Below are 12,353 nucleotides of genomic sequence, written 5' to 3' on the forward strand. Positions count from 1 at the left end.
GAAGGCTACCATCAAAATTCTTAATGAAAACTAAGAAGTAGGTAGTGCCAACTAGAATAAATGCCCCACAACAAGAATGAATACTGGGATGCCCACATTATAATGATTTCTATTTGAATATAAGTCCTGGCCAAAGATCACAGATATTTTCAGTGTTAAATAAAACACACTGCACTATACATAGGAACTGCCCTTCAAATAGAACAAAATAAAGCATACAGCTGTTTTGGGATGAGAGTGAAGATAAAATACTCCTGAGACAGTGCAATCCAATATAACATTAATGGCACAAGAATACAAGCAAGTACCCTGCACAGTTGGTGTAATGGCTTCTGATTCACTTTATGCTTTTCTAGTACCCAAAGCAGAGGCAAATGTAAGCAATTTTAAGATTGAGACCTACAATAAAATAAAATCAAAGCAGATTTTTTTCTAAGAAAGCAAAGTTAATTATAAGATGAGACCTGAGAGATTTTCCTTACTTCGAAACTCAGAAAGTAGATGTGTGTTACAGTGCAGAAGAGACAGAACCTTTCCTCTATAGCTAGCAAATATCATTTCACATAGCTTTTCATCGTCAGTCTGTTTATGAAACCCCAAAGCACAAACAAAAATGCATTCAATAATTACTACAAAATTTGCACAGTATTTACAAATTATACATCATTTTAAATTATTTAATACAGTAATGTTTCCCCAATTAATTTTATAGTATTCAAGTTTTGCACACACACAGAGTTTTCTGGTAAAATAATGGAAATGATGACAATACTAGAATTATTTATTTTATTTTACTTTATTATTTTTACTTTTTTTCTTACTGATACACATAGATAATTTCAACATCTTATGAAAATAAATCAATATTTTTAATTAGTTGGTAATAGTAATACATAAAACTAGTCATTAAAGGCTCAGTTTCTAAAATTGAGTACAGGATTTTCTCATCTAGTAAAAGCCCTCAGTTTAAAACTAATATTCTGCTAATGTACTTGAATACACATGCCACTTGAATTAAACCAGTAATAAAAATAAGACAATAATTTAATTACAATAAAAAATTCTGAAGGGAATTAGAATATCCAGTCCAGGCTGAGTATATTGATGTATATTTTTTAATATTAAAGCAGAACATTAAACATCTCAGCTCCTATATGTGTGTATTTATTTTGTTCAAATGTTTGGCAGTAAGCAGGAACCATCTTACTCTTCCTTAGCATGTACTAAGACATTCTTTAACTTCAGTGGCACACAAACCTTTCTTTTTCTTTTTTTTTTTCCCCCCTCACAAGGAAGTTAACTCTTCAGTATGATTAAAGATTTGCCATTTGGCAGTTTAATTTTCTATCCCTATTTTTAATACCACTGCTAGATGGACAGCTCCCTTTATTTAAACCTTGTCTTTATCAGTTTTCAACAGGACCTGACACTTTCTAGTAACCCTGCAATCCCATCTTCTATATTTGTTCAAACTCCATTTCCTTACGCATCAATGAACACAGTATATTTTCAAGTATGTCAGGATAATACTGACTATGTAAGAGATAAACCAGAAGGAAATTTCTATCAGCCCGAGGCAACTTTAAAACAAAGTGAACCCCAGAGCATCCTTTTCAAATATATTAAATTTCCTCTTTCATTTTCACAATGTGACCATCAATTTTCAGCTAGAATTTATATACACACACACACACGCACACATATATACACATAGCTATGTGTGTATACATATATGTAGATATCACTATATATATATATATATATATATATATAATTCACAGGATATATATAATTCACAAAATCAATATAGTAGCCCTCAAAATGTTTTCTCCCTCAAAATTTGTTTTATATCATTCTCTAATGAGGAAACACTAGGCTGTGTACATCAAAAAGTATGTTTATACCAAAAGAAAGTAACAAAAATTAGTATTTTATATCTTAAATTGGACAGTCTCTTGAAGGCAGAGAATATGTGTAATTCAGCCAGAGTGCACCACAGGCATAGCACTCAGTAGACATGTAGTCAAACTTGGAGGCGTTCAGTGCATTCATAGGGCAAGAGCTATTAGTTATTAATGTGCCCAAATTGTCAGGTGTCATTTCCCTCTTCAGGGAACTAATGCTAAACCAGGGGGAAAGTTGACTCAAGCCTCCAGTGAGCTTCCATCCAGCAACTTAGGGGTCCATATAAGCTACCCGGACAACTGTGAGAGCAAAAGATTCATAAGCCACTATAAGGAACTGCATCATAATTGACTCTACAAAGGACATTGATTCAGTAGAGATGACACCATTCAACTTGTGTTCTGACATTTTACTGTAATAATAGGTTCAACATCTTACTATTGATCTTTGTCAATTTACTTTATATCACTGACTAGGCTGCATTGAAGACTTCAGCATCTCTTAAGCATTGAAAAAATATGTCTCTTCATATTAATTCAAAAGAAAACAACAAAATTTTGACTTATGATGATTTTTGTCAATACTTATTTGAGATATCACATACATAATTCTGGAAAAATAGTTTGGGTGCCTCTGCTTTGTATTAAATAGTTAGCCATATAAAAGCGTCCACTTGCAAATTTATAATGCTGGATGGAATTTCTAAACTTTTATACCATCTAACTTTCTAAATAATTTGAAAGTAGAATGATGAAAACTATAAACATATTATCTTTTTTTTTTCTTCTCTGATTCCATGCTTCTGAGGATGTCCTGTAGAATAATTCCAAAACAGCCTTGACTTGATTATCCCAAATCACAGGCTTTACTGCAGATTAAAAATAATAATAATAATATCCCAGGTTTTTTTCTAGATGAGTACACCTACAAAATAGGAACTCCATTTCATGTAGGAAAACATTTAAAAAGCTAGTTTTAAGTCTGTTTGACACTACACAACTGAGGTTATAATTAAATAAATAGTGATACATAGATCTTACTGCTTTAGAAAACATAAGTAAAAAAGCTGTTTCACTATGCCCAGCTCCAATAAGTCTATTCATTACCGATTTTGGGCAAAAATGTATGTCATTTTACTGTTTCCATCCAGTCTCAATTTATATTTTCTTTTGTAGCCCTTAGTGCATCCCTCTTTACTCAACAAGTCCCGAAATATTTTTAACTGAATTAAGGCTTGAACTTGAATAACTGATACACAATCTTATAATTGCATATTCCATGGATTACAACTAAATGTTCAAATTTAAATTTAAGACACCGAATGGTCAAAGGGCATTATTTTATAACACATAAAGTTGCTAAATAGTTCTTTGTTCTATATGACTAAGATCATAATTTTTTTAATTTCCCTATTAAAAAAAAGCAAACAGAAAGAAAACCCAAGAGAAAATTTTAAAAAAGAAATTAAATAGTTGATCAAGAATTTAGAAAGGTGATATGAACTTTCCCATTATATGTACAATTATTTCTAACATCAGTGTAAATTTTCATTTCCTTTCCATTCTTGAGCTACACAGTATGTGAAAAAAAAATTGACCTTACAGTTCCTTTTATTGTACAGAAAGAAGTTAGATTTGACATTGTGATAGTTAGTCATCATTTTTATAGTTGAATCTTTACCCTTCATACTTCCAAAAATGTTTTCTTTAATGTTGTAAACATAAGATTTTATTGGTTTTCTTTATTCAATATTACCTATTTCTAGCATTAACCTTTTCACTATTATATATTTTTCCTTTAGAAAAAATTCTAATTCCATTTAAGTTATCGCCCAGCAGTCAGCTCTTTGTACCCAGATCATCCCTCCAAATTACCAGAAAAAAAATCCCTAAATATTTGTTTCGGTTCTTAATGAAATTTGACCAAGCCCCCAGTCCCAATCCTTCTCATTCCTAATTTGCTGGTGTAGGGGAAAAGATAAATAGAGAGAATGTCTCCCATTTCTTAGACCATGTACAGATTTTACCCCATGAAGCCTTTAAAGAATGATTTCTCTTTCTTCAAAACAAAGGTTATTATACGTTATAATCATTGAAGCTTATCTCAGGCTACTTTACCAATTCATTCTTTAACTTTTAGTGAGATAAAAATTAGCTCCATATAGTTCTTTTAAACCTAAAAGACTTTCCAGATCTCATGGAAATTTTTATCTGTTTAAATCATTTGAAAGTACTTGTACCCATCTCTCCTGGGCACAATATTTCCACAGCTAGTAGTTAACTGTCAATTCTTGACATAGATGAACCTCCTTAGTTTCTCCAAAGCCTCTTGAACTTCAGAATTTAAGAAAATATTCCCAATTGGATGACCCTTTGAGGATCTCACTGCTCATTCATTGCCTCTCTTTCCTGTGATGCATCTATTTTTAGCCTTCTGCAAAGGAAAGACTTAGAGATCAGCTAGCAGGCTGGCTAAATAGACACATATACACATACCTCCAATTTGTCCCTTTCTATAACCATTGCTCACTTGATCTCTTCCATTGTTATAATGTCTTACATTGAATGTAGCAAAAGACAAGGTGCATAATTCATATTATGGTTAAAACTCTCCCAAAGTTACTATATAAACAAATTGCTCATCTACTACATTTCTATAAACTAACCATTGGAAATATATTAGCTACCCATGAAATACGGATATTTGAGCAAAGGCCAGAGTGGCAGTGGCAGACTGAAAGGTAGCTTTGTATCCTGCCTGGCCTCTACAAAGTAGAGCCAAATCTAGGTCATTACATTCAGCAGGGAGCTTTGAAACACCTTCCAACTTTCTGCCGCGCGATGATAAGTATCTTTTGACCTAGTTTTGCACTCAAGAAATTCAAGGCTGCCAGGTCATGAAGGCTGTAAGCGTTGGATCTATGCCTTTGCATTGCTAGAAAGATCCCTAAAATGTTTAGCTTCATGATTCTTCCCTTTCCAGGAAACAGTAATGTGGTTACATTTTCTCTCTCTTTGCTGGGAGGCCAGGATCTTTTATACTACTATTTCATGTTACATGCAAATTGAAATTGAACAAGATGGTCTTAAAGCCCCCTCAGCTTTACTAAAATTTATACAGGCTACTTCCTGACTCTAGGCCTTTGATCTCCCTTTTCTTAGAGCATTTACTTTAGAAAATGTGTACTTATATATCTTTCTCTATTGCTTTGATATGTAAATTATTAAAAAAAAATAAGTTTAAAAAAATGGGCTCTTGCCAGATTTAAAACCCAGGAATGTTTTCCTCAAGGACCTGGAAGATCTCTTTGAAATGCCAACATCAAGGGAAATAGCACTCCAGTCTCTCAGTTTTTGTGAGAGGGGAAGAACATAATTTGAGTGGGCACATTGTTTCAAGTTGTAAAACTACCTTCTGTCTCAAGGATAGGGGGAAGGTTACTTTTCCTTTACGTAAAACCAATCAGCAATGACCTGTGTTCTCTTTCCCACCTCAGCACTTAAAAATCTTCTTACCCTTTGTCTCAGCAGAATTAGGTAAAGACTGAGTTCTGGTCTCTCCCACCTACTTCAACAGCCCTACAGAGAGACTTCCTTACCTCTTTAACTTTGTCCAGTGCAACATTTACTTTGACAAAACATAATTTAAAAATCACAGAGGCTGAAAAATGTCTGTCTTTCCATCGCATTGCTTCTGTGAGATTCAAGCACCCAGAGTTTTTTCTCTCTAAAGAGATTTTATTTCCTGAGTAAAGATGACATTGCTCCAGCAAACTCATTTCTATGAGAAGCTAAATCCTTCAAGGGGACTGATTCCCATCAGTTCCACACATTTTGGTTCTAGTGGCTGATCTTCACAACACCATCTCTTATTTCCCTGTAACCAGAAATCCTGGAAAAACAGAGCTCCTTAAGCTAGGGTCCTGCTGTTTTGGTAATCAGGCACCAGTCTCTCTTTCCTAATTTTATACCATGATCAAAAGTTCAGGCAAAATGAACTACATGCTGTTTCTAAAAAATATTACCTCAATCCAGACAATCTGCCTTTGCTTCTATCACACAGTTTTATTATAGTAAGCCCCGTTCTCTTATTAATCTTGAAACTCCTTGAAATGTTTTGGATGAATGTGAGCCATGATGATGCTCTGAGAAGCAAGTTTTATGCCTTCTAACTTCCTCTCAATGTTTGGTACTTTATCATATTTATCCCTCTTCTAACTCTTTTCTCCACATGGACTGTGAGCTTCTGGAAGGCAAAGAAATGGTTTATTTATTAGTTTATTCTCCATAAAAAACAGCTAATATTTGCACATTGGGAAATATTCAACAAGTGTTGGCTAATATGGCAAAATTATTTGTGCCATATGTATGTACCATATATTTCTGCCATATAAATGTACTATATATTTGTGTGATATATATGTGCCATATATTTGTGCCATGTTTATGGCATATATGTGTCGTGCAAAGGCCAATAAAAAAAAAACAACATAGTAGATCAGAAAAAAGTTTCAAAAACTAGCCGTTTTCACAAATCTAAGTATCTTTTTCCTTTTTAACTAAGCTTGTCAAGTCAATGTTAAATGGTTTGTGAAGGCTTTAATATTGAAATAAGCATATTACAAGGAAAAATATTTGAAGTCATCATTTCCTAAAAGAAAGAATATTAGAAAATCTCTTCCCGATTCTTGAAGTTTTAACAAATTTATATATAATAATTAATAACTTCTCTTCTCTCCCAAGCTCATTCCGTTGACTATTATTATAAACCAGTTTAGATTCTTTGTGGAAGAGAGCAGGGCATATGTTACATATATACATTGGTGATTTTCAGGGAAAAATAAAAAGGTAGTTTGATTTTTTTTATGTTAGTTTTTCAACTGAAAAAAAAAAAGATAAAAACTAATCATTGTTTTTAACCTTTAAAACCTATATTCAAATTCTAAAATTCATAAGACATCAACATGAAGCTATAATTCTTTTACTGTACCTGTATATGCAAATTGGACAAGGTCCCAGAGGGCATTGGGGTCTATTCCTTCCATCTTGATCTCCTCTTGCTTGGCTTCACAAACATCACTTGTAAACATGGCAGCAAAATAGTCGGAGACTGAGCTCAGAACAAGCCTGAAAGAGTTACAGGATCTAATTTAGGCAATGAATTTAAGGTCAACAAGATGACAGTACAGAGGACTCTATCTATCTAGGATTCTATCTATCTATTTATCTATCTATTATTTATCTGTTTCTATCTACCTATATCTATCTATCATCTATCTTGTATCATCATCCATGTAAATGTGTGTATATTTCATCTATCTATTCACTTATCTATTTATTGTCTTATGAATTAAAAAACCTATTTAGGAATTCTACTCCAATCTTTGGTCACAGTGCATTGTCCTACATTTTCTTCTATAATTTTTTAATAATTCTTTCTTTCATATTTAGATCTTTCATTGTTTTGGTTAGATTTCCAAATTTTTTTTTTTTCTTTTTATGGCCTCATTCATAGCATATCCCAGGTTAGGAGTCAAATCAGAGCTGCAATGGTCAGCCAACACCACAACCACAGTAATGCAGGATTCCATCTGCATCTATGACATACAACACAGCTCATGGCAATGCCAGATCCCCAACCAATGAACGAGGCCAGGGATTGAACCTGTACCCTTAAGTATATTATTCCAGTTCCTAACCTGCTGAGTCACAGTGGGAACTCCCTAGATTCCAATTTTATTTCACTCTACATATTCACCCACATTTTGTGGTACCACTAAAGAATTTGATTTTTCCCAGTGAATTAATGATGCTGATATATCAACCATTTGAGTCCTGAATGTGCAGTGATCTGTCTCTGAGGACTTTTTTGGTTGATTTTTTTTGTTTTTTTTTTTTTTTTTTTTTGCTTATTTGCTTGTTCTGGTGCCAATATAATGTTTTTCAATAATATCATTCTAAATATGTTTTTATAATCAATGCGGCAAATCCTTCCTCTTTTTATTTTAACTATTAGTGGATTTTATTCTTCATATAAAATTTAAAGTAAAATCTTCAAATAAATTAAATGGAATTTTAATTAAAAAGTACCAAATTTCTGCTTAATGGGGGATGGTTGGTATCTCTTCATATAAAGTCTTCCAATATAAAAGTATAAACCATTTCTTCATATATTTAGAATATCTCGACTGCTTCTTTTCAAATTTTAAAGATTTTTCCTAAAATCATCTTGTGTACTCTTGGTTGATTCTTATATACTTTCTAGTTTTGTTGAAATTATATGTAGTAACTTTTTAAAAAATTCTGTTTTAATGTTGGTTTAGAATTTTTTCTTTTTTTTTGTCTTTTGTCTTTTTAGGACTGCACCCGCGGCATATGAAGGTTCCCAGGCTAGGGATCTAATTGGAGCTATAGCTGCCAGCCTGCGCCACAACCACAGCAATGCCAGATCCAAGCCACATCTGAGACCTACATCTCACCTCATGGCAATGTTGGATCCTTAACCCACTAAGCGAGGCCAGGGATCAAATCCGCAACCTCATGGTTCCTAGCTGAATTCGTTTCCACTGCACCACGATGGGAACTGGTTTAGAATTCTTTAGTTGAAACTTTCATAGATCCATATTTTATCTGGCACATGTACTGAATTATCTTACTAGTTCTTTGGATTCGCTGTTTTGTCCTCTATGCAGATGATTATATCATCTACAAATAATCTCTTTTTGATCACTTCCTGTTCATTCTATGTAAATCCTTTTCTTTTGCTTTTCTTTAAACCTCATCCAGTAGCTCTATCAGGGGAGAAAATGAGTTGTTCTCTATCTCACACAAATCACAGCTGGAGTCTCCTTTCTTTTATATTGTACAATTTATTTTCTAATTGTTTATTAGAGTTGATTTACAATGTTCTGTCAATTTCTATTGTACAGCAAAGTGACCTATTTATAAATATATATATACATTGTTTTTCTCATAATATCTTACATCATGTTCCATCACAAGTGACTGGTTATAATTCCCTGTGCTATAGAGCACAACCTCATTGCCTGTCCACTCCAAATGCAATAGTTGGCATCTATTAACCCCAAACTCCCAGTCCATCCCTCTCCCTCCCTCTCCCACCTGGCAACCACAAGTCCGTTTTCTATGTCCATGAGTTTGTTTCTTCTATGTAGATATGTATCTTTGGGCCACATTTTAGATCCACATATGTGATAGCATATTGTATTTGTCTTTCTATTTCTGACTTATTTCACTTAGTTTGAGAGTCTCTAGTTCCATCCATGTTCCTGAAAATACCATTATTTTGTGTTTTTTAATGGATGAGTAGTATTCCATTGTATATATGTTGTTTCCATGTCTTGGCTATTGTGAAGAGTGTTATTTTGTGTTTTTTAATGGATGAGTAGTATTCCATTGTATATATGTTGTTTCTATGTCTTGGCTATTGTGAATACAGGGGTGCAAGTATCTTTTTGAATTAAAGTTTTGTCTGGATAGATACCAAATATTAGGACTACTAGATCACATGGTTGTTTTCATTTTCTGATGTACTTCCATACCGTTTTCTGTAGTGGTTTTACCAGTTTACCTTTCCAGCAAAAGTGTAGGAGGGTTCCCTTTTCTGCACACTCTCTTGAGCATTTGTTATCTGTAAACTTATGAATAATAACCATTCTGACTGGTATAAAGTGGTACCTCATTGAAGTTTTGATTTGGATTTCTCTGATAATTAGTGATTTTGCATTTTTTCATGTGCCTGTTGGCCATCCAAATGTCTTTGGAGAAATGTCTATTTAAGTCTTCTGCATATTTTTCAATTGGGTGGTTGTTTTTTGTTGTTGTTTTTTTGTTTTTGCTGCTGAGTTGTATGAATTTTTTGTATATTTTTGAGATTAAACTCTTGCTGTTTGCATCATTTGCAACTATTTTTGTCCATTCCATAGGTTGTCTTTCCTTTCACTAGAATGCTCAACTGAAGGTACCCGTGTATAACCTTGACCTTGACCAAGTCAGGAAGACTCCTTTAATTTTTAGCTTTGCTAAACACTTTTATAAAATGTGGTTGCTAAAATTCATAAAATGCCCTTTTTTCTCAATCAAAATTACCTTTAGGATTTTTCTATTTAAAATCATAAGAGAAATAAACCTGTGATTTTCATTTCTTGTATTTCCTTATTTGACTCTTGAATCAAGATTATACTAGCCTAATAAAATGAGCTGGTAGCTTCAGCTCTTTAATTTTGTTTAATAACTTATAGAAGAAAGCAAATAATTTCTCCTTTCATGTTCTAGAGCTTTCTTGAAGAAAATATTACTTTGGTCTCAATCCTATTTCAATTACTGAATAAGCCACAAAGATTGTTTATATACTCTATTTTTTTTCAATTTTTACGTGTTTCAAGAATCAGTCTATTTTATCCAGTTTCTGAAATGTATTAATATGTATTATTCATAAAATTATACTTAAGGTTAACTCTAACATTCTGCTCATTTATATTTGTTTTTATTTACTCCATTTATTCTTTTGGGTTTTTAAATTGTTTTTTGTTTTATCTCATTCATTTATATTTTAACTACCTTTTTTACTTGCATGGGTGTGTGCATTTTTTATAAAGTGGTTATTCTTGAGTAGGGAGGAAGCAAATTTTTTTTTGCTATAAAGAGCCGATATTAAGTATTTTAGGTATTGAGGGTCATAAATATATTCTCTATTGCATATTTTTCTTTGCAAAAAAAATTCAATCAATTGAAAATACAAAAATAAATTTTAGGTCCAGGTCCATCCAACACCAACCTGCATGCCAGATATTGCCGCTGCAGTGAAGTTTGCTGACTCTGTCTAGAGATTACATTAATTTTTACCTAGTAACAGTCTACCATCTAATACAGTTTTACTACCCTGTGAACATTGTAAGAATCTTGCAATAGCATAATTTCTCTTACTCCCTCCTGCTCATTGAAGAATCTTTTAAAAGAAGAATATATGAAAAATTGAAAATTTATTGTATATGTGCCTAGTCCTTTACTTTTTATGGGCTCTGTATTTTTCTGCAGAAGCAGTCATGAATCTGGTATTAAAACCCTCCAAGTGGAAGAACTGTCTTTAGTATTTCTTATAGTGTAAGTCTGATGACAATAAATTCTCCCAGCTTTCATTTATTTTAAAATATCATTTTTTAGTTCTATTGATAATATAAAGTTATTTTCACTTGATATAGAATTCTATGTTGTGATATTTTTTCCTTTGGAACTGAAAAATAATATTCTATTGACTCCTTTGTTTCTAATATGAAATCAGTTTTCATTCTTATAATTGTTTTCCTGATATATTATGCCCTTTATCTTCAATTACTTTAAGTTTTTTTTCATCTTTATTTTAGGATTTTGACAGTTAGACTATGATGTCTTAAGTTATCTGAATGTGGTTATTTACTCCGCTTACCATTTTCTGAGTTTCCTGGAGAAGTGGATGGATGTTTTTCATCAAACTTAGAAATTTATTTGCAAATAAGAGTCCTGTTGTGGCTCAGTGGGTTAAGAACTGACTACTATCTATGAAGATTTAGGTTCAATCCCTGGTCTCCCTCAGTGGGTTAAGGATTCAGCACTTCTGCAAGCTGTGGCATAGGCCACAGATGTGGCTGGGATGTTGCATTGCTGTGGCTGTGGTGTAGACTGGCAGCTGCAGCTCTAATTCAACCCCTACCCTGGGAACTTCTGTATGCTGTGGGTGTGGCCCTTAAAAAACAAAAAATAAAAATTAAGGAAAAGAAGAGAAAATTTTCTGCAAATAATTCCTCATTTTTTCACCCAATTCACTGTCTAACTCTTTCTTGAACTCTAATTACATAAATGCTTCAATTATCGAGTGCTTTACAAGTTTTTGAATGAGTTCACATTTACACTAAATCTTTCTTTTACTCTGTGTTTTACTACAGATGATTTCTAGTGACTTGAACTTTTCCAAATCTCTTTCAATATTCCCTTCCCTTCCTTATTATATTTATATTTTCCTATAGATATTTTAAATTATTTTTCATAGTTGCTTTACTGGGCTTTACTGATAATTTTAACACCAGGATTGTTTCCAGATTGTTTTTCACTGATTGATTTTACTCTTGATGGTGGATTACATTCTCCTGCCTTTTTCCATATATTATAAACTTCATTTGTAAAATGGACATTGCACCCACACTCCCCCAAAAAGTAGAAGCTAAGAAGGGAGAATTACTTTAGCTAATGGTTATTCTTATAGTTATTCTTAATTTTTATTTTTTATGCCACTGATTTTTGATAGTTTTAGAGAAAAACTACAAATATATCAATTTTCTTGTTTTATTGACATTTAAATAAAAGTGAAGTTTTTTGTGTATTTTAAAATACTAACTGGAGATATATTTTAATATGACTGAGTGAAATACTTCACAATATATTCTGATTCTAAAG

At 32.6% G+C, this 12,353-nt stretch overlaps 1 protein-coding gene across 13 annotated transcripts in view; it reads right to left on the reverse strand.

The window, feature by feature from the left end:
* KLHL1 (kelch like family member 1) overlaps positions 1 to 12,353 on the reverse strand; it is a 386,276-nt gene that overhangs the window by 219,118 nt on the left and 154,805 nt on the right. For 10 of the 13 annotated variants that reach the window (XR_014820062.1, XM_003131017.5, XM_084982469.1 and 7 more), the window contains one exon: positions 6,895 to 7,031. Coding sequence is in view for 9 of the 13 variants with exons in the window: in XM_003131017.5 (XP_003131065.1) it covers positions 6,895 to 7,031 (137 nt within the window). In the remaining 4 variants the exon portion in view is untranslated. Of the gene's footprint in view, positions 1 to 5,929; positions 6,151 to 6,894; positions 7,032 to 12,353 lie in introns of those variants that run through there. The other 3 variants (XM_084982476.1, XM_084982474.1, XM_084982473.1) reach the window with 2 other exon arrangements.

The sequence above is a fragment of the Sus scrofa genome, chromosome 11, assembly GCF_054392235.1.
Source record: "Sus scrofa isolate SSC_HxYL_T2T_F1_AM1 chromosome 11, Sscrofa_HxYL_maternal_Yorkshire_Landrace_v2.0, whole genome shotgun sequence".
Classification (NCBI taxonomy): domain Eukaryota; kingdom Metazoa; phylum Chordata; class Mammalia; order Artiodactyla; family Suidae; genus Sus; species Sus scrofa.